Source organism: Drosophila virilis, chromosome 3 (genome assembly GCF_030788295.1).
Source record: "Drosophila virilis strain 15010-1051.87 chromosome 3, Dvir_AGI_RSII-ME, whole genome shotgun sequence".
Lineage (NCBI taxonomy): Eukaryota > Metazoa > Arthropoda > Insecta > Diptera > Drosophilidae > Drosophila > Drosophila virilis.
This window is the reverse complement of record NC_091545.1, coordinates 20,987,357-21,008,612: the sequence shown is the minus strand read 5'-3', so window position 1 is coordinate 21,008,612 and position 21,256 is coordinate 20,987,357. Positions and strand designations below refer to the sequence as shown.

Below are 21,256 nucleotides of genomic sequence, written 5' to 3'. Positions count from 1 at the left end.
CTTTATTCGGCTTGTACGTTTTTCTTTTAGCACACGATATTAGAGTCGCGACGACAGTAGAAAAGCAACTGACTGATGTTTTCAACAAATGTTTTAAGAATTCTTTCAGAGGCATACCGAAGGCGATTCGGCATGGAACATGTAATAAACACGCACATTAGATAAAACAGACGTGTGGTCATAGTAGCAATTTCGGTAGCGATTTCGGTAAATTATATTATAAGAACTTGTATACAAACAAATAAATGTCGCACCACATTGTTGCTAAACGTTTTGCATAAATAAATAAATGCATGATCGGTAGTAACCGCAAAATTTGAATTCTTTAAACTAATACAACTTATACAATCTGGCAGCACTGTCTACTACTGTCATCGATTAGTCGACCGACTACAACTTTAAGTTTGGTATTTCGATGTCAGAAAGTTGGTCACACTGGCCTGCTGCTGACATCTAAGGCTGTGTTTTCATTCTTCCGACCAGCAGACTAGAAATCTGTGTGGAAAAAGTTTAATAATTGCAAATTAATTTCTTGCTAGTTGGTATATAGTGCGCCACTGCATAATGGCTGCCATAGTACTAACTAGGAACATGCAGCTGGCGAGTAAGTAGCGTTTCGAGTCATTATTTGCGTGTCTCGCAAAAATTATGTAATGTCTGTTGCAGTTTTCCCGATCCTAATATTAATTAATATTTTGCAGAGCATCACGGCAGCGGTGTCGTGGGAGTGGTGTGCCTGCGCAGCTATAGTGCCGCCGCGGCTCCACCAGATGCTGATGCGCCACGTCCGTTGAAGACCACAAATCTGGCTGCCATGAAGCGCGGCACAGGCGGACGCAGCAGCTTCAACGGCATTGTCGCCACCGTGTTTGGTGCCACCGGCTTTGTGGGACGCTACGTGTGCAACAAGCTGGGCAAGTCGGGCACACAAATGATTCTGCCCTATCGCGGTGATGATTCCGATGCGAACCGGCTGAAAGTTTGCGGCGATTTGGGTCAGGTGCTGTTCCATTTCTATCATCTTGAAGATCCACGCTCCATACGGGAGGCCGTCAAGCACTCAAATGTGGTCATCAATTTGGTGGGACGTGACTATGAGACTAAGAACTTTAAGTTCAAGGATGTCAATGTAAATGGTGCAGCGCGTCTGGCCAGGTGAGCAGCTCAACAATATCCGGACTCAATTAATTTTTGTATCTCTTCTGTTTGTAGCATTTGCCGTGATGCCGGCGTGGAGCGTTTTATACATCTATCCGCGTTGAACGCCGAGGCTAATCCCAAGGCGCATTACATTTCGGGCGGCAGCCAGTGGCTCAAGAGCAAGTATGAGGGCGAGTTGATGGTGCGCGATGCCTTCCCCAATGCCACGATAATACGTCCAGCCGATATCTATGGATCTGAGGACCGCTTCTTGCGTTACTATGCACACATCTGGCGTCGTCAATTCCGCTCGATGCCACTGTGGCATAGCGGTGAGCGCACCGTTAAGCAGCCCGTATTCGTTTCTGATGTGGCACAGGCCATTGTCAATGCCGCAAAGGACCCAGACACCGCTGGCCGCATTTACCAGGCTGTGGGGTAAGCTCAGTCCGCACTTAATATAATTCTATGCTTACTCTTTAATTCAACTTATCTAAATTTGCAGTCCCAAGCGCTATCAGCTGAGCGAGCTGGTCGACTGGTTCCATCGCCTAATGCGCAAGGACCAGAAGCGTTGGGGCTATCAGCGTTACGATATGCGCTGGGACCCCACTTTCAAATTGAAGGTTAAACTCACCAACTTGATTTGCCCCGGTGCACCCATTGGTGGACTGCATCTAGATCGCGTTGAGCGGGAAGCCATCACCGATAAGGTGCTGCCCGGAGTGCCGACGCTGGAAGATTTGGGTGTGCACTTGACAAATATGGAGGATCAGGTGCCTTGGGAGCTGCGTCCATATCGCGCTGCCTTGTACTATGATGCAGAGTTGGGCGAGTTTGAGGAGGCGTCGCCGCCAAAAACTATTGAAGCGGGCGAGGAGCTGCGCTTGTTTGCCTAAACGTTGTGAATTGGAAAATCTTAGTGTGTTTATCAATTTAAATAAATTGTCTACAAATTAAACGAATAAATAAAACTAATTTGTTTAAAACAACTAAAAAAATAGATCTTTTAAATATTTGTCCGTGTCTGCGCGATTTAATACTATTTTTAAAACTTTAAGCTCGCACGCCTACCAACACTGTCCGCTGTGCGGCAAAATTACGCAATACTTGAATGGTGCTGCCAGATCGCGTAAATTCAGCGCAACCCTAAAGAAAATCAAAACAAAGCAACATTTCGACAGATGCAGGCAACACTTGCAAACATTTTTGAGGTAATTCTTATTTCCTAGCGGCAAAAGCTTTTGCAGTTTTCCTTCAACCTTACAAGCAAGCTGTGCAGGCTGTGCGACGCGGAAAATCCGCACATCTCAAGCGGCTGAAAATTCGATTTAAGAGCCAACTTCTTTTAGGCAAAGTGAAAAAGTGCACGCGCTCAGTCACAAATCGGTAGTTGTGTGCATATTAGTGTAAGTGTGTGTGTGTGTATGTGAAGGTGTTTGTTCGTGTGTGATGCGGCGCGCTAACACAAAAATGGCAAGTAGACAATTATGAAAGCTGAATATACACTTCCACCGAATGTGAATAAATATTGCAATGCAAAAGAATTAACCGTTTCCAAGAACCATAGATTGTCATACTGTGAAATCGGAGCGAGCCGCATCAATTTCATAACAGATAAATCGATCAAAGCGCAAACGTCAGTGTCCCTATACGAAAGCCCTGGGAAACCGAAAGCCTCGTCATTGTACCAACACGGTGCGGGGGTGTTGGGTGTTGGTGCTGTAACAGCAGAAATCATCTGGTGGGGTGAGCAGAAGGAAACAGCAGCAAGCGTCAGCATCAGCTGTGGCGCGTGCAGCAGCATCAAAAAGCTCTGCGCGGACAAGCATAAAATTAAAAGGCACAGCCAAAGTCAACAACTAAAGAAGAAGAATCAGCAGCAGCAGCATAATTATCATCGGCGTCATCAGTATCATAATAAGTTACGTTATTGTGTGCGCAGCCAAAGCCTCGCGCTATTCTTAGACTGTTTGCGCGAGTGTCCGCTTATTAAGCTTGTCGCCAATAGCGACGTCAAGGACCACGCCCACGATCAGCAGTCGTCGCCGCCGCCCACAGCAGCAGCATCAGGAGCAGCACGTTTGCCGCTGTCGGCGCCGCTGCTGCGCAAATACGCAGCAAACAACGTCAACGGTTGCAATTTCGTATATAAAACCAAAATTTATGCTTTATATCGTCACGTCGAGAGTAGTGGCACGTCGGGTAAAGTGCAACAGCAACAGCAGCTGAAAGTCGGTGAGATTCAATTGCGCTTTAAAATGTTATTTGCCGCTGCCGCAGCCAGCGCCAATAAAGCCGTTCGCGTGGGAACTGCAACAGTGCCGCCGCCATTGCCGCTGCCACCGCCGACGTCGCTGCCAGCTGCGCTGCGACAGGATCATCAGTTGACCATCAACAACTGTTCTCAAACGCAGCCGGGTGAGCGCATTTCAGGTGAGTACGCTTACAACCAAAGCTTTTTGTTCCCTTGTGAGTGCGTGCTCCCTCTCGCTCTCTCTCTCTCTCTTATGATTATTACCGTAATGACGCTGCTGAGTTCGTTGTCGTCGCTTCGTCTCTGTCGACGCACACATTCTGTTTATTTTGGTTTAGTGCGGCATTTTCATGTTATTTATTTATATATATTTTTGCATAGGTCCAAATATAAATACATATATCATATGTGTCTATAAAAAGTAGCTTTTAACAGTTTGTTGATACTTACGTAAGAGGCGACGCGATGGTTTGTTTGTTTAGCCTTCGCCTTGGCAATTAAATTAAATGCCAAATTGAATTTATTAACAACAATTGCAGTGCTTGAAATAGCTTAACATTTGCTTTGCAGCGTCTGTTAGTTTTCAGACAATTTCTCGCCAACTAAACGGCCGCAAAACTTTCCATTGCGGAGCGTCATCCAAAGAAATTCCAAGAATACGAATAAAGAAGTGAAAACGGAAAAACAAATCCCAGAAATAGCGTGATATAGAAAACACGTGCAGGCTCTCTCACAAATACACATACACACCCAATTACTTAACGAAAAGAGACTGAGAGGCGACGTATGTGTAAATATTGCTTAACTGATAAACAGTAGCGCAGTTAGTGCTAAAGGGTTAGGCCGCTGGAAAGGGCGCTGCATAGGTTGTACTGGAACAAATGAACTTATCTTTCTCTCTTATTTGTATATCTTTAGAATTCCAAATAAACATGAGTATTTTCATAATTACCAAAAGCAAACCCAAATCAATGAGTGCCAAATTCGCTCCTGTACAAAAGCAAAAGCTGCGACACGCACACAACGAAACTTCATCTCACTGTATGCTTTTATGCTCTATTCCACGCCTGTTTTTGTTGTGTCAGTCTTCGCTAGCTTGCCGGCTGTGCTACTCTCTTTGATAAAAGAGAATACAAATATTCCGTGTCAGGCTTTGAAGGCCAATGACGGAAAAGCCCAGCAGCATAAGCGAATGGATTAAGAATGTTTTGATATTGCATACATGCATATTAAATGTAATTTGGTTTCGATTTCGAGCTGAGTATTGGATTTCCAAATGCAAATACAATGCGGATATGTTTTCAAAAGTGCTATCTCCCTGACTGATAGAAAAACAGTTGTTTGCCAACACTGATAAAAAACACTATGTCGCATTCTTAATCCCATGGACATACATATATATGTATGTGTGTATGTATGTACATTGTCATGCACAAAGCTGTAATCAATAGGCCTAGGCCTTGATAAACCATTTTCCTTCTCCCATGGCTAGCATTTTAGCTTTCACTTCTCAATTGCCCTTTGACGCCAAATTCTATGCGAATTTGTATGGGTTTTAATCAGGCTCAGTTGAGGGGCTACGAAACGACTGGCTATTAACTGATTACGTCTAGAATCTGCACAGTGTTATGTCATTGAACCTAGAAACTCTTATCTCGTTGCGTTGCTATGCAAAAAATAACAAATAAAAAATTGGGAAAAATGTCGCTAATATTAATCATGTTTTTTTTTTATAAAGCTTTCAATTTTTACTAGAAATGCGGCGGTCGAAAACTTACAACTTATTATAGACATATGTATGTACATACATAATGAACGTAAAATTTTCCATTTGTCGTTGAACTTTTTCAATGTCAAGCCAAATATGCGAAATTCTTTAGCATTGAATTCAATGAGGGTTGCCAAACTTGATATATGTATTTCTGTACTCTTTTAGAAAAGTGTATATATGTTGCAGTGAGAGGTTTGGGCAGTTGGAATCTATGTTTGAATATTTACGTACATATAATTTTCAAAATGATATTCAGAAAACTATTGAAAATGTTGCCTAAAGATCTAGTTGGTTTTTGAACGAACATGAAAATTCATTTGCATGAAATACTATAAAATACAAAATTAAATTTCGGCGAATGTAAATTTGTTGATATGTTTCAAATAACTAAATGAATAATTGCATAGATAAATAGTTATGTAAGTAAAAAAAAAAAAATTGATAAGTCCAACTCAATATGCAGTTGAGAGTATTACAACATCTGTGAGCTTTCCTTTGCACTTACGCGCGAGAGCGAGAGAGCGCTTTTAAAGAGAGCACAAGCGTGTGTGCGGAAATGTACAAGCAAAGCATAAACTGCGATTAACGCCGACTGTTGCCGGCGACGGAGACGGCAACGGCGGCATCATATCAGCAGGTACTCAGTTTGTGCTGTCATTTTAGAAATCCACGTTGGGGCGATCGGACACGGGTTCGCTCCCCTCCTAAATTAAAGAAATTGTAATGCTTCTGGAATCTTCTTGCACGCTAGCGACCCATTTATAGCTAATAATCGAATATATTGAATATTTCAGGTACAGTCAAGTCAGTCGCATCAGCAGTTGCTGCGCCAGCTAAAGTCGAGCTAATGGAGGCCATGAAAAAATTGGATGCCGATCTGGTAGCGCTGTTCGCTACCGCAGCTGAGCCAACAATGGAGCAGCTTAAGAAGCAGCAACATCTTAACAAAGTGGAGCAACTGTGGCCGGAGCAGGAACTGCCGGAACAGGAGCTTCCAGCTGGCACTGGACCACAAGAGCAGGCCACACCGGAGCTGTTCAAGCAAGTCAACGCTGTGCAGCTGCACCTGGAGGCATTGACGCTCCAGCCGGAGGGCACCAAGCGCATGGAGCTGCTCCAGAGCGAAGTGCGACCCATTTTCACTGTCGAGTGCCAGCTGTCCGATGAACTGATTAGCTCAGTGCCGCGCGGTCCCATGTTTCACATTATGCAATTCGAATCAGAGAAATTCCAAAGTCTGACCCAATGCACACGCTTCGGTCAGACACAGCAGCGTCAGGTGCAATTGCCGTCAGGGGACAATGATAAGGAAATGGGCAGCATTCATTTTACAATTTGGTGGCGCGAACCAGGCACCTGTCTCAACGAGATGCTGGGCATGGGACGTTTGCCCCTGGTCGAGCTCTATCAGGCATCACTGCTGGAGCAGTGCAAATGTATTGCCATACAGCGACGCGATCTCCATTTAGCTAGTTTGTATCTCAAGATCAGTTTGCGAGCCGATCAGCAGTTGATGCTGTTCAAGACATTGGCCAATGGGGAGGCGCCCGTTGAAAGCAACAACAACAGCAACAAGCATAACAACAACCACAGCGCAGCAGCCGCAGGTGAATATATATGACTAAATTCGCTTGGGTGCAATCAACAAAAGCAACAACAACACCAACTACAACAACTACACAATCACAGCGACACCAACAACAGCTACGACAACTATTTGCACTCTGACGTCACAATTATGATGGCTCTTCTGCTATTGCGGCTTTTTGATCTATTGGCTGCCGTTATAAAAGTGCTGCCCATCATGTTAAAATCAATAAAATTTTTCATTTTATTTGCAAAAGACCAAAACAAAACTATTATATCTCGTCTTTTTATGTTAATTCCTCAACATTTCCTCATTTCCCCCATTTGCCACAGCTATAGAAATTATTTATATTCATATTATTGTTGGCTTATTTATAACAATACATTTTAAGTTGCGGCACAGTGGAATGAAAGGTAAAGAATTCGTCAAAGTTATGTAGATGGCGCTGTGTGCTTCACATAACAGAAAACTGTTAAATAGCTGCGCTATTTACCCATAACTGTTATATATAACATATAACTGTTACAAAGAGCGATTCGTGATCTATGATTTGAAAATGGTTAACATACTCGGAGAATCGAAGTGTATTCGGGGTAACTACCGGATGGGTTCTATTAAGAAAATAAGGGCAAAGAAATGGGGTTGGTTTTCATTCAATCAATAGAATTTTAACCTTAACGATTGCTCATTTTCATAGCTTTCATTCCGCTGCGCTTTCCCGATCCCGAATCCGCTGCACTCGTATCACATTCAGTTCAATTCTTTGTGTTTTGGCACACGCGAGGAGCACATGGATCCCCCGGTTCCACATGCGCTTGTTGCGTTGATAGACATCGACAGCGATGCCGTCAGCCATTTGAATGGTCCACGTAGAACGCGATAACGATGTGTTCCATCAGTGCTGATTCAGTTTATATACATGATTTTTTTTGTAGCACATGGCAAGAGTTCAAGGTGCAACTAGTCTAGTATACGTTCTATTGCGGAATCTTGTTGTTGATCTCTCCCTCTCTTTCTGTCTACAGCCAACAACAATAATATCAGTGAGAACAGTGACTCAAAGGGTGTTGCAGCACCGACGCCAACCGCTAACAATAATAACAAAGCTACCCTGGAAATAGTCAATTTCATGGCCGAGACGACCAAAGTGCGTCTGCTGCGCGGCTACATTTTTGCCGGCGAGACGCGACAATTGTCAGCTGACGATGCCAACGGCTGCAAGGAGCTGGTGCTGCAGCCCTTCTGGCAGTCAGAGCAGCTCAGCGTCCAAATGAATCCACATGGCGCTTTTCAGCTGCAGGAGCAGTTCGCCATCATCAATGATGAGAAGTTTCTGCATAGCGTGGAGCGTCAGCAGCTGCTCCTGGAGCTCAGACCCCTGGGTGGGCAGGTGCATCTGCCACTGCATCAATTCTATATTGCCTACAGAGATGCAACCATAACCAATCATCTCTGCAAGGGCAAGGTAAGCATGCAGTTGTCTAACTATATCCTGTTCCTCAATAAATTCCTTTGAAATGATAACCTTGTATTGCATATTCGGACGATTCCGACTAGAAACGTTTTGTTAGATTTTCTAATTGAAAAATGGATAGCGTAATCATCTTATTTAATGAGTAAATTAAACCAGTCATTAATTTTCCCAAAAACGGGTTGAAGCAATTACTCACGCACTTTTCCTCTCCCAATTACCAGCTGCCTGTCATTTCCATTGATGGCTGGACGCCCATTGTGCATCCCGAGACCCAGGCCCAGTTGGGTGAGCTGAAAGTGCTGCTGGCTATTGGCAGCGAGTCGCAGATAGCACAATTGAAGCAGCTGCGCGGCTTTGATACGGATAACAATCAGCAGCCGCTGCGACGGACCACAGATCTGCTGGACATGCTGCAGACTGCGCTGGGCACACCAGCTGCAGCGACTCTGCCAAAGACCGTTGCCATTGCTCCCACTGCGAGCAATAATTTTAGCTTCAGTTTGCAGATTGTGGGCGCCGATGGACTTCCCTTGAATCCGGGCTACGGAAAAACGGGCAAGAAGCAGGCCAAGCGTCAGGCGGCGGCCAAACGTTTTCCGCCCAACGAACCGCCCAGCACATATGTGACCTTTCAGGCGTTGAGCTGCGATTCGCAGACGTACAAGTCGCACGAGGGCTTGGTCTATGCCACGCCCATTGTGGAGCATTCGACGTCTCCGCAATGGCACAGCAAATTCCAAGTGGAGGTGGACGTCGATTATCTAAGCAATGTGAGTAGAGAATTTCAATATTTCAAATTTCTGTTGCATTTCAATCGATCTGGCAGCACTACATACCCGTTAAGTTGGCTGCGCCCCACTAATTTCGTTTCCGTTTCAATCCACATGCAGAAACTCTTCATTCTGAAGGTGTGGAAGAAAACAGCACTAAGCGCAGGCACAAGCACAGAGCCGACACCCCTTGAGGATGCCATTATCGGTTTTGCTGCCTTGAATCTTAGTCGGAGCAGCAGCGAGGGATTTCCCAGCGGCTGGCACAACATTGTCGATTTCAATGGGCGTGTCACAGGCGGCCTGGAAGTACATGTTCAGCCGCTGCAGTCTGGCACCGTTCCTGCTAATGTGGACAGTGCCATAGATCAGTTTGAGCAATCGCTGGAGCTACGCCATCTGCAGCTCGGCCAGGCCATCAAGCGCAAGTTTACGGAACTGGAGCAAATATCGAATAGATTGCGTACGCGTCTGGTGGATGTGACGGGTGAATCGCTGCAATCACCGCAGTACGATGTGGATGCGGCCCTGGACAGTTGGCAGCCGGACGAACTGCAGCAGTGGCACGAGGATGATGAGCTGGTGGCCGATTTTGAACGCGCATTGCGCACACCAACGCCACCGCCAGTGGCCGCAGAGGATGTGGCTGACTTGGCATCCAGAAGCACTCCCACACCCACCGCACAAAATGAAGCCAATGCTAGCAAGGAATAGCCCAGGCTGAGGCTCAATTCAGTGGCACATCAATTTAGTCAAAACACTTTTTTCACTTTCTCTCTGGATGTCTACGAAACAGGCTCAAAAGTAGTTATATGATCTTTAGATAACCATATATATATATATATACAATTATATAAAACATAGTTATATATACTCTCATGTGCTGTACTTAATTTTGGCAAATGATTTGCCTAAATTCAACATTGGAATGACTGTCGAATAGCAAGAAATCAAAGGTGATCACGTGGCGATCGCTTCATTAATTTGTCAAAAAAGAAAATTTAACAATTATTGAATTATTGTTTTAAATCAACTGTGTTATTGAGCATACCCGACAGCAGTTATCAGATATATGTAAAAGCGTTAACCCATATTACTATGTATTAGTTTCGAAACTGTGTTAATCACCTAAGTATTTAGTCACTATTACTTAATACAAATTAAATGCTATGCAAAAACAATTAAAAAACTGACTTTTATTCGGAGTTATTTAATTTAAACGTTTTTAGCATTTCGAAAAAGTTTCTAAACCTGGCTCAACTAATAAAGCTGCCATATCGAAGTGCACTTTTATTTCCTGCTGCCTCTTAAAGATCAGTCAAAGGGAAGTATTGGCATTTACTAATATATATCCTTTACAGATGTGTGCTTGCATATCGTATCAAAAAATAGTTATAATTACAAATTCAAAATATTTCTAATCTATATTATGAATTAAATGTAATTATTTCATCATACAACCGACAACCATTTAAATGATATTTTGTATACAGATATAGGCAAATAAAATGTCGTATAGATATGACGAAAATGGCAAATAATTGTTTATTAGTCATTTGTTGACATTAAAATTGAATTTTGCTTAAAGGAAAAAAGTGGAAAATGAATCATAGTTCCTTATATATTCATATGTCGAATTGTGCAGTCATTTGCCATACAAAGCGATTCTATATATTGGCATTAAGTTCTCTTCGTAATGTCTTCTAACTCGAATCAACAAATGCATTTTAAGGGTTTGTTTTTTAAATACATATTGAAAAATATTTTTAATATAAAAACGGTTACATTCTTAGCTTAAAACTATTGTGTAAGTTTATGTGTATTTCTTTTTTTTCGGGGTAGCTGCCTGCCTACCGAACTTTTCAGTTTTCACTTTTATATGCTAGAAAATTAAAACATGTCTGATGCGAACAAAAATTATGATTGTTATGATGATTCAGCTACAATATGTCTAGATGAATATATATATATATGTGTGTATATATACGTATATATGTGTCTGTAAAGTCAAAGTTCTTAGAATGCATTGTTTCTTATGTGTTTTTTTTTTTTTTTGGCGAATTGATGATTGTATAGTTGTCTAAACTTTGAACGCACACTGAATACAGAAAATAATCTTGATATTTTGAATCGCGTTTCATTTTGCTGTTTTGCATGTGCGAATCCAAGTTTAGTTCAGTTTATGACGAAGGTGGCGTTTTTTCATATAAAAAAAAAAAAAAACAGTATAAAATTGATGTGTATATAGAAAAATCTGTTGAACCCCTTGCCTAGGCGTTATAACTTGTTGCTTACAAATTACTACATAGTTATGCTTATGTATGCTATTATATATGTAAGTATGTACCTATGTATTTGATGAATAGGTTTAAAATTATTTCGTGTTGTGTGAGCTGGAATACGTTTGGCTGGCTATTGACACTGCTTCCTCAATATATGGAACGTTTCATTGTTCTGTTTTTCGTTTCGCCTGTCGGTTTAATGGTTTGATGTGCATATTGTTGATTACAAATATGTTTGTATTCTTTATGGTGTCTTTCAGTCAATGACCACACGGGTGAGGAGTATGCCGCGCTTGCTAAGCCACAAGCTATAAATAGAAGAGATATTTAAAAAAGTTTTGCGAGAATATGAAATGATTATATTTTACCCAAAGCCGGCGCCCAGCAGCAGCGAGAGGACATTAGTGACCAGCAATGAGTATAAAATTTCGCGGGAGAACAACGAGTTGGCGCCCAGACGCTTTAAGCGTATGGAATAGCCCGAGCTCTTCTTCTTCTCCTCCTCATCATCGTTGGAGCGCTCAAATTTCCAATCTCTGCAACAAAAATATCAACATAAACGAATGAATTAATAAAATAAAACAATACAAATATATACAATAAAATGGTATATGTATACATATATGTCTATATATAATAAGGTTGCTCACTTTGGTGGCTGCTCATCGGCACCGCGATTCCAGTTCTGCAGCCAGTCTCCATTATCGGTATTTTGTTTATCGCCATTCTGTTTCGGTTGTGCATATATAATTAGTTCAAGTGCCCACTGGCAAGGCCATTTCATTTATTTATCTGCACTCACCTTAGTCCAATAATTGATGTACACATTTCGCAGCTCATCATCCGGGCACAGCTCCGATTGCGGACTATTTGGCGGACTCTTGGGGCTGTCGCGCGGCGTATCACGGCGCGAACTGGCCAAGGACACGACACGACTTGACTGATTTGATTCGCGTTGCGCCTCGCGCAACAAACGCAAATATTCCTCGCCATTACTAAATGGCAGCGGTGTAATTCTGTCGGGACTCTTAATGCCAGCCATGGCAGCTGTTGTGCTCAGTTCAATCCAAGATTCTGTAAGGTACAACAAGAGAATGGACGATATTGTTGATGTTTAAAAGAGCCAATGCTAAGCACACAAATTAAACATTGTTTTCACATGCATGAGTTTGGCTTTAAACTGGCGGATTTAACGTTATTTTTATTTTAATCATTAACAGCCGTGCCGCTGCAATTAACAGCGACCATTATTCAGTTAGTTGCACATTCATAGAATTGGCAAAATGCCGCAGAACAGGTTTTCTATGTTTTTGTAATTAACAATAAATAGGTATTGCCGGCCGTTAATTTTTATTGTTCTTTTTTTTTAGCGCAAGTTCTTGTTTGCGCACAAATACTTGGCAGCACTGGCAACAGCTTGTTTTGGCTTTTTACTTTAAGCTTGGCAGCACTGTGCCAGCGTGTTAGTAAAACTGTTTGTTTTGGCTCGTTTTTAGCTGGCTTCTGGCAGCACTGTCCCATATTTCAACAGTTGAGTGTGGAGAAAAACCGAAAAGCCGCCCCCATTGTGGTTGTTTGTTTGACTATGATATGTATGTGTATATAAATATGTGTGTGTGTGCGAGCGTGCGCCCCCGTTGATAAGGTAAACAAAAAAATAAAATACACACAATTTCCGTTTTAGTATATTACACATGCATGTTTTGTTGTGTCTGCTAGCGCTATCAACAAAATTTCATTTTCAACTAAAACAGGCGACGATCGTGGAAGATTGCAATTGAAGAGCGTGCAAACTACATGAGACTGTGACAGCAGCTGCTGATAATCGACAATAACTGTTCTATGGTTGTCAATTAATTACGCCACGGGCTAAAATGTTTACACTCACGTGGCAGACCAATCATGTTGATATATGGACAAGCACAACTATACTAAAAATTTGCAGAGAAACTTTCACAAATTGCAAACAAAAAATAAAGCAAAACTCAAAAATTAACAGGTAGCTGACGGGCTCTTGCACAGGTAAATCAAAATCGAAACAATAACAAAGCTGACCCATAAACAGGTTCCACTGGGAAATGGTGAAACCAGCGAAAACAAATAGGTGCAATAAGGGTAGCAAAGCAAAACATGGCTTGCTGACTCACAGCACGTAGGCAAAGTGCCCGACTCTCGACTCTCTTGCTATCTATCTCTTTTTCCCTTTAAGTGTGTGTGTGTGTATGTGTGTGTGTGTGCATCATGCGCAGCTGTTAAACCCTGATCCGAGGCTGTCAAGCGTACAGCCCAATGAACCGCCTTTTGTTGACTCCGTATAGGTATTGGCGCTCAGATTCGCTTGCATTTATCACATATGCATATATATACGTGTGTGTATGTGTGTGTGTGTGTATATAAGCTATATATATGTAATACACTTTTACGTTTTTGATAATGCGCCCCAAGCGTCGCACACAAATTGCGGCTAGGCGGCTAAAGTCGCAATTTCTGGACTATGTGAAAAAAAAAAACAAGAACACAAACAACAAGTGCCAAAAGGCAAATGCCCTCCTACAAGCGCTTTTAAGCGAAATTTTTGCATACACACACTCATTCTCACATATAGGCAAAGAGCCGCGTGACGTCAATTAGACGAAATAAGATAAATATATAAAGTGCAACTGTAAATAAAGGAACGCGAGGCGCGTATGAATGGGGCGCTAATCCCAACTCTTTCGTTAGTCTCCTTTGTCTGCTTTCTGTTTCTCTGCGGCGAAGTTGAGATTCTTTGTTGTTGTCATCGCCTGATGAACGGCTGCTGCGCAAGAAATAAATACGTATACACGTCAACACACATACATACGTATATGCGTAAGCAAAACAAAACAAGACTGGCAATAACAAAGTGGAGCCTTGAAACTGTATATGGGCAAGTGCAATGGAGATGTGGTTACAGTTACACCGATAATATGTACGCGCACACGCTCGCACAAAATACATACAGGCACAAACAAATCAAAAAGCAACATCTATTTTTAACTATACACAAACAATAATAACAACAACGCGTCATACCAACATCACTGCATTGTTATTATTATTGACGAATACCTACACACAAACATCGATACAACTTCTATGTGTGTATGGGTGTGTGTGCGCTTGTACTTGTGTATGTGTGATCGCAAACTTACCACCCAGCAAATCTTCTGTCGATGTTGGTGTCGTAGACATTTTGTTTTTCTCTGTGTATGTTATTGTACGCTACGTTCGTACAGCAGTTTAAATTCTTTTGTTAGTTTTTTTTGTACTAAACACGTCGTCTAAAGATAACTCGTTTGTTGTTATTGCGGCGTACAAGTAAATTTATGCAGATTAAACTAAACTTTTTGCCACAGCGGCCCTTGTATTGCACATATGTATGTATTTACGTGTATGTCTGCGTATGTGTCTGTGTCGTGTAAGTGTATGCGTGAGAATATGCGTTTTACTTTTTACAGTTCCTGTTCCGTCTGCACAGTTTGTGCTTTTAGCTAAATGTAACAGCTGCTGCTTTTTCTATGTTTGAAGGTTTAATTAATAATATGCGTTTTCTTTTAGTACAAGTATAATACACAAATTTTCTTTTACGCACGCAGCAAAAAACCTAATGCGTAGTTCAGCTAAAGCTGCGGGATGCAGCGAAAACACAAACGGTTCGTTGAAAAACACGAAGATGACTGCCCACAAGCACAACAAAAAATGCGACAAGACGAAAACATAAATGAAACGAGGAAGAGGAAGAATACCGAACTTAACGTGAACGCGGCGTTGCCAGACAGAAAAAAGAGTGCATCCCTGTTATTGGTATTGCGCGCGGATAAACTTTTATTAACGTGTTTTCAAAAACAAATCAAACGTCTGCAAATCACTTTTCGCCACATTTCTTACAAAATAGAAATTGTTGCCTTGCACTATTTCGCTGGGTGAAATATACAAATCTTTTTGACAATCGTATTGTGCGCGTCCCAACAGCTTAAGAAATTCGTGCCTTTCACGCAAACGAAACTCGCGGGAGGCGAGCAGCTCCGGACACTGAATAATCTGTGCATGGCTTATTCCCATATCGTTGTGCACATAGCTAAAACGTTCGACGAGTTCATCCGGCGCTGAAAGCGGCGTATAATTAGTTAATTGGTTAAAAATATTAGCTCATATTTGGCTTACGAATCATCATCAGACGCGGCTTGCGCACGATTAGCGATTGCAGCTCTTTGGCACTGAAACCCATCTCCTCGCGTAGCGTAAAGACGGATTTACGTAGATGCTCCATTTTATATGTTATCAGACGGGGCTCCTTGGTGGCCAGCAGGCGCAGATCATGACCGCTCAGGTGAAACTCTTTTTGAAAGTATCCCAAACGCCGATCTACCCGTCTCGTCGAGAACATTAACCAGTACGGATTTTTGGTGAAGATGCGCTGCAGTGCCTCATTAGAAAAACGTTTACTTTTCAGGTACGTCACACGTGTTTGTAAGTCATCCAGATCTTCCTTAAATAACAGTGGATTCTTTGTAATCATTTGGCCAAAGTCATCTGGCGAAACGCCGTTATCCGCCAAAAATGTCAAGTAAGGCTTCACGTTTTGCTCGAAGTCCAGGCGCAGCACAAACTGGCCCAGACCCTTGCGCCGCTCAATGCTATGCAGATCAACGCCCAGGCTGAGCAGCTGTTGCAGTGTGTTCGAGTTGTTCACATGGGCAGCCAGATTAAAGGTGGGCACGTGCGCCTCCCGGCTGCCAAAGTCGAATGCAACATCCCGTTGGTTTTGGTTTTGTTCGGTGAGTCGATTTTCCGTCGACTTTTCATGTCGTGTTATTTTTTCTGCAGCTGGCACAATAACTTCACTATGCACCCTATTGGGTGTTCGCAAATATCTTAATTGTTCACCAATTTGATAGCATTTTGTTGTTTTCTGAATTTTACTAATGTTACGCACCCAAGAGCAAAGCATGGCAACAGCTGACTGATAGCGTTGCCAGACGGTTGTTTAGTGGGCCACTCGTTGCTCGAAAATGTCGACAGCTGTTGTTATCGAAATATCGATACTATCGAATAAAGCACCTACTCTATCATACATTCCGATCTTGTTTTTTCCTATTTCCTATATTCTTCTGATAAATAAATTTAAAAAACATAATTATATTAGTTTTAGTGCTTAAATTATTAGCAACATTTATACAGAACGTATAATTCAAAACAGCTGGTGCAATGGACAAGCTGCGTCGTGTTTTAAGTGGCGAGGACCGCACGCCGGAGGAGGAGAGCAGCATCATTACACAGGTGAAACCATATCAATTAAATTGCCATTTATTAACAAATTACACTTCACATGCGTTTTTCAATAATTGCAATTATGCATCTATCGTTGGGCCTTCTCATTGCAAACTTGGTCTTGGAAAACCGCCGCCCAAACCGATCACACGACTGATCTGTGACTCAACGCTTTATCAACTGGTTTATTTTTGTTATTTTTTTTTTGCTTTTATTGCAGATTAATGACATGTCAACCCTAAGCTGGAGCACCCGTATCAAGGCCTTCTGCGTATGTTTCGTATTGGGCATGGTGTTGTCCTTTCTGGGCTCGATCGCCCTGTTTCTGCATCGCGGCATTGTCGTCTTTGCCGTCTTCTACACAATTGGCAATCTGGTGTCTATGGCCAGGTGAGTCGACAGCTATATTTCGCATCTGCTGGCTAATTGCTAATATATACCTCCATTCGGTTGCAGCACGTGTTTCCTCATGGGTCCCATTAAGCAGATCAAGAAAATGTTTGCCGAAACGCGGCTGATCGCCACCAGCATCGTGATTGTTTCCATTGTCATGACATTCGTGTCAGCTATTGTGGTATAATATTGTTAATTTCATTTAGTTTGTTGTATCTTTATCTTTATTCTTTATTTTTTAAATTGTCTTTTGGTTTTCCTTTTTTTATATTTTTATTTTAGTTAAAAAAAGCCGGCCTCACGCTTATATTCATAATCATACAATCCCTGGCAATGACCTGGTATTCACTCTCGTATATACCGTACGCACGAGATGCGGTCAGAAACACAGTCTCGGCATGCTTTGAGGTTTAGTCTATAGTAATTTGTACAGTACGTTTCATGAATATTCTTTGAAAACATTGTAATATGTATTATTAATTATTTACTTATATAGCTCTTAAGTTTCTTACGTGGACAATTAAAAAATTGTATTAATCTAGTTTTAGAGTTTAGGTGTTTTTTCTTTTGCTTCACGTTTGCTTATTAACAAATTTTCGTTGGTTTAATATCAATTATACATACACATACACAATATAAATTTAATTTAATCAGTACAGTTTGCATAAATTGTATGTACATTTTTTTTATAGAATCGCCTTTTTTATTTTGAATGTTGTTTGGCTTTTTAAGTTTTTTTTTCTTTTGTTTTGGTTTTGCTAAAATGGCCTCATTTGAGTTTCTTCTCTTTTGCCGGCGACAAATTACCTAGAAAAATAAAAACGAAAATTTTTTAAATAATAATTTAGTAAATGAATTGAAATGCAGTTAAACTATTTTAATTTTAATTTCGTAGTGCGCTGTGCTAGGCCCATCAATGGATTTACTTCGTGGCACATGTGCTTAACACGTAGAATGCAATTCCAAAGAGAGTAAAAGAAAGTTCAAAATGAGAGTGAAGTGAGTTGTAGTTGCAGCTTTCACAAAGAGCAGAAAACCATTGAAAAATAGAAATTAACGTAACGTACAACAAAAGTGTTTTGCAGTGTTTATAAAATATAGTTTATGCCGCTAGTTTAGAATTTTGTGATAGATATACCTTTAGATGGGGAGTTTTGCGCACTGTCTCCTTGTTTTTTACTCAGGGCTGGAATCGATGAAACCTTTTTCAGTTGACGTTGCTGTTGAAAGTACAATTATTGCTATACATATATAATGCTCGAAAAGTGGGCGGCCCTTTTGGTTGCACTTACCTGCCACCAGACAGCTACGTAGACGAATGACACCGATATTAGCACCTGCACGGTCAGCCAGAGCACAATGTTGATGGCTTGCGTGCGCTCAAACAACTCCTTGCCATTCTTAATGCAGAGAATGGCCTCGGAGACCATAATAGCGCCGTAAACCCAACACTGGGTTCCGACACGTTTGCAGCGCGTGTCGGTGACGTATACATAATATTGCCTTAAATATAAAATATAATTGAATAGAATAAACGAACAGTTCAATGATTTGACATCACGTACCTAACAGAGGGCGCCACAAAAAGTCCTATAAATATTAAACGTCCAATAACAATAAAATGATCGGGCGGCATCTCGAAAATGTGCTTCAAGAAGAACGTGTTCAGTTCGGTAACCTGCCAAAATATGACCAACTGGATAACAGCAGCAAAACGCATTGCTGTCGACTTGGGATCCAGCCAGCGTATGGCGGACCAGCTCTCTGGTGTAAACTGCAGCATGGCACGCTTGATTTTTCCTGTGGTTGTTGATATATCCTTAATGCTGGCCCATTTGTATTCGCGCATCTCGAGTATTTGGCATATCTTGAGGCCGACCCAAATGCCAAGGCCATTGCAAATGATAACATCCAAGATGAGCGCATCCCACCAGCATTCAATAAAGTTGGGCAATAGATGGGCAAAGGTGATCTCGGTTATTTCCCACATCACCGAGATGGCCCAGAGAATGCCCATGTGCCGAATGAGTATGGCCTTGAAGGCCCAGCCTAGAAAGTGTCCCCAAGCGAATACATCCAAATGACCCTTAACCCGTTCCCAGCTAATGTCCGAGCAATTGACGCCGTATTCCTGCCGAAACAAATTGATTATTAATCTATTAAGGTTGATGTATTTTTTGTTTTAAGATATGATTCTACGTACCTTCTCCATATCTATGTGAAAGTTCTTTAACTTTGGGTCCAGCCAATAGAATATATTTCGTATTGTCGAATAGTTTTGGAACATGAGAAATTGCAGCATAAGTAAATACAGAACAGAACAGCCAAATAGGATGCGCCATATTGCTGGATGTGGTCGTGTGAATGGCCCATTTGGAAATGCGATTACCGAAATAATCAGAAAGAAGAAAACAATGCATAACAGTCCCGACCAAAGATTATCATCTATGTTAGCCTCGTTCCTGGGAATGTAATTAAATTATGTAGTAAATATAATGATTTTTAGTTTTCGTTATATTCTCCGATTTGCTTCTCTAATCAGCGCCGGACTTTGAACCGGCCTGTGCCCAGAGTTAAGTGACCTTTTTTGTATGAAATCGAAATGATTGTGTATTGTTGATAAAAAAAAAAAAAAAAACGAGATTTGTTTCAGAACCATGAGGAGGCTCTTCAATAACCCTGTCGACACATTTGGCAACGCGATCTCCAACGTGTTCATCTGTGCTCTATTCTAAACTAGAGATGATCGTGATGGCACGACGTGATTTTGAATAGCACGAAATGTAAGCGATAAGAACTATTGCAAGGGGCAAACTTATACAATTTGACAAAATATCTCACATGTGGTAGAAATTTACAAAAATGGGTTATAAATTCGACTTTTTTCTCCTGTACTCTCTACTTTATTCCTTGCTATTGTTGTCATTTGTACATGAATTTTTATTGATTGTTTGAATTTTAAATGTAGAAAACAAATACATTCAATTTGGAAATATATTATTTACATTGGGATACGTGCGCTTCCCATCAATATATGGAACTGTTACTGTTTTACATAAATAATTGGTAGAAAAAAATTGCTTGGTAAAGCATCTGTAGATGCGAAACTAGAGATTTCATTGAATTATATTCAATTGATATTAGAATGACAACGAAAAATTGTTAGCATTATCGTGCTTAGAATTCACGTGCTCACGCGCCCATCCCTATATGCTAACAATGACAATTTTGCTTTCTCAATTTCGAAGTGCTTAAAAAGTCAACCAAGGTTGACGGGCACATGTCGCCGAGACGCAACAATTGCTATTTGACGGTCAGTTGGCCAAGTTAATGTTGATGTGGATGTGGATGCCTAGCGGTCAGCTTAACCCAAAATAGAAAGATCGATAAATGTGCGCGACTGGCGCACTAATCTCCAAGTGCTGCACCTGCTTACCTGACAAAGGCGAAATACATGACCGCCAGCACGGAGACGGCCAGAAGGGTGATGGTGTGCGGCTTGTAGAAGAAATCCAAGGAAATGTCATCCACCGGTCGCTCGTTGACAATGACAAAAGTTTGCGCGATTTCTTCTTTGCGCCTTTTTCCATTATCGTTGCGTTTGATTGGCGTGGCCGGCGCACTGGCCGCACCGGATATGTACTTTGTGGATGCGGTGCTCTGGTCGCCACCGGAACTGGCATGCTCCTGTTGTTCCCCATCGCCGGCGGTCGGTGTGCCACGTGAATTTGAGCGTTTCTTCATGTCTGTGCAGCACGAAATACAATTATCAGTGTAAGTCAGCGTCTTTGTTGATGGCGTGATTGTGCTGATAATGTTGTTATGTTAGCATGCGGGCAGAGCAAAGGGTTGCGCAACATTCGCTCCACGGTTAATGAGATTCTCCGCTGTTCAAGACGCCGATTTTGTAGCTTTTTGCTAGCCGGCAGCGGCGCTTATTGTGTATAACAGTTGTTTACTTCAGTTGATCAATGTTTTATCTTATGATTTCGGCATCAATGTTTGCACTGTTGTTAATTAATAAGCATGCTGCGCGGCCGCGTGAAGAGCGGAGAGAGCAAAGGAACCTGCTAATCTGACACTTGCCGGGCAGCAACTACATTTGCTTCGATTTGTTGTGACGGGACAGCGTTGCCGTATGTTGCAGCGTTGCCAGACTGTTTGCTTAGCATAGCCAAGTATGCTGTTCACCAAATATAAGCAAATCGAATTCGATAATAAACTAAATAAATGTATCTATGCATACTATAATACATGAAATACATTTATAAAGTTAATATTAATATATT

General features: G+C 41.6%; 6 protein-coding genes across 13 annotated transcripts; 3 read left to right on the top strand and 3 right to left on the bottom strand.

The window, feature by feature from the left end:
• Positions 1-420: 420 nt before the first annotated feature.
• ND-39 (NADH:ubiquinone oxidoreductase subunit 39) lies at positions 421-2,101 on the top strand. The gene is made up of 4 exons (XM_002048071.4): positions 421-604; positions 702-1,155; positions 1,213-1,578; positions 1,646-2,101. The coding sequence occupies exons 1-4, from the start codon at positions 565-567 to the stop codon at positions 2,037-2,039; spliced, it is 1,254 nt and encodes a 417-aa protein (XP_002048107.1). The 5' UTR covers positions 421-564; the 3' UTR covers positions 2,040-2,101.
• Positions 2,102-2,291: 190 nt separating this feature from the next.
• LOC6624726 (uncharacterized) lies at positions 2,292-10,189 on the top strand. Of its 5 annotated transcripts, none has more exons than XM_015175025.3 (5): positions 2,382-3,576; positions 5,963-6,775; positions 7,782-8,221; positions 8,452-9,000; positions 9,121-10,189. In XM_015175025.3, exons 1-5 carry the CDS (start codon positions 2,631-2,633, stop codon positions 9,712-9,714), a joined length of 3,342 nt encoding a protein of 1,113 aa, XP_015030511.1. In that variant the 5' UTR covers positions 2,382-2,630; the 3' UTR covers positions 9,715-10,189. The 5 variants fall into 5 exon arrangements, with proteins under 5 accessions (XP_015030516.1, XP_015030511.1, XP_015030513.1 ...); XM_015175027.3 differs by lacking the exon at positions 2,382-3,576 and adding an exon at positions 5,435-5,587; XM_015175026.3 differs by lacking the exon at positions 2,382-3,576 and adding an exon at positions 5,663-5,805.
• Positions 10,190-10,734: 545 nt separating this feature from the next.
• BNIP3 (BCL2 interacting protein 3) lies at positions 10,735-15,007 on the bottom strand. Of its 3 annotated transcripts, none has more exons than XM_015175966.3 (5): positions 14,896-15,007; positions 12,085-12,356; positions 11,933-12,009; positions 11,651-11,818; positions 10,735-11,590 (listed from the first exon to the last, which is right to left on the bottom strand). In XM_015175966.3, exons 2-5 carry the CDS (start codon positions 12,322-12,324, stop codon positions 11,539-11,541), a joined length of 537 nt encoding a protein of 178 aa, XP_015031452.1. In that variant the 5' UTR covers positions 12,325-12,356; positions 14,896-15,007; the 3' UTR covers positions 10,735-11,538. The 3 variants fall into 3 exon arrangements, with proteins under 3 accessions (XP_015031452.1, XP_002048105.1, XP_015031451.1); XM_002048069.4 differs by having other exon boundaries at positions 14,456-14,960; XM_015175965.3 differs by lacking the exon at positions 14,896-15,007 and adding an exon at positions 13,171-13,201.
• Positions 15,008-15,101: 94 nt separating this feature from the next.
• Positions 15,102-16,285, bottom strand: mTerf3 (mitochondrial transcription termination factor 3). The gene is made up of 2 exons (XM_002048068.4): positions 15,468-16,285; positions 15,102-15,409 (listed from the first exon to the last, which is right to left on the bottom strand). Exons 1-2 carry the CDS (start codon positions 16,252-16,254, stop codon positions 15,132-15,134), a joined length of 1,065 nt encoding a protein of 354 aa, XP_002048104.1. The 5' UTR covers positions 16,255-16,285; the 3' UTR covers positions 15,102-15,131.
• An 83-nt stretch (positions 16,286-16,368) lies between these two features.
• Positions 16,369-17,508, top strand: LOC6624004 (vesicle transport protein SFT2A). The gene is made up of 4 exons (XM_002048067.4): positions 16,369-16,583; positions 16,795-16,964; positions 17,031-17,148; positions 17,250-17,508. Exons 1-4 carry the CDS (start codon positions 16,512-16,514, stop codon positions 17,379-17,381), a joined length of 492 nt encoding a protein of 163 aa, XP_002048103.1. The 5' UTR covers positions 16,369-16,511; the 3' UTR covers positions 17,382-17,508.
• On the bottom strand, positions 17,414-21,073 carry Pss (phosphatidylserine synthase 1 homolog l(3)77CDf). Of its 2 annotated transcripts, none has more exons than XM_002048066.4 (6): positions 20,404-21,073; positions 19,171-19,429; positions 18,533-19,098; positions 18,260-18,470; positions 18,106-18,187; positions 17,414-17,774 (listed from the first exon to the last, which is right to left on the bottom strand). In XM_002048066.4, the coding sequence occupies exons 1-6, from the start codon at positions 20,709-20,711 to the stop codon at positions 17,737-17,739; spliced, it is 1,464 nt and encodes a 487-aa protein (XP_002048102.1). In that variant the 5' UTR covers positions 20,712-21,073; the 3' UTR covers positions 17,414-17,736. The 2 variants fall into 2 exon arrangements, with proteins under 2 accessions (XP_002048102.1, XP_070064141.1); XM_070208040.1 differs by lacking the exon at positions 20,404-21,073 and adding an exon at positions 19,973-20,010.
• Between the last annotated feature and the right edge of the window lie 183 nt (positions 21,074-21,256).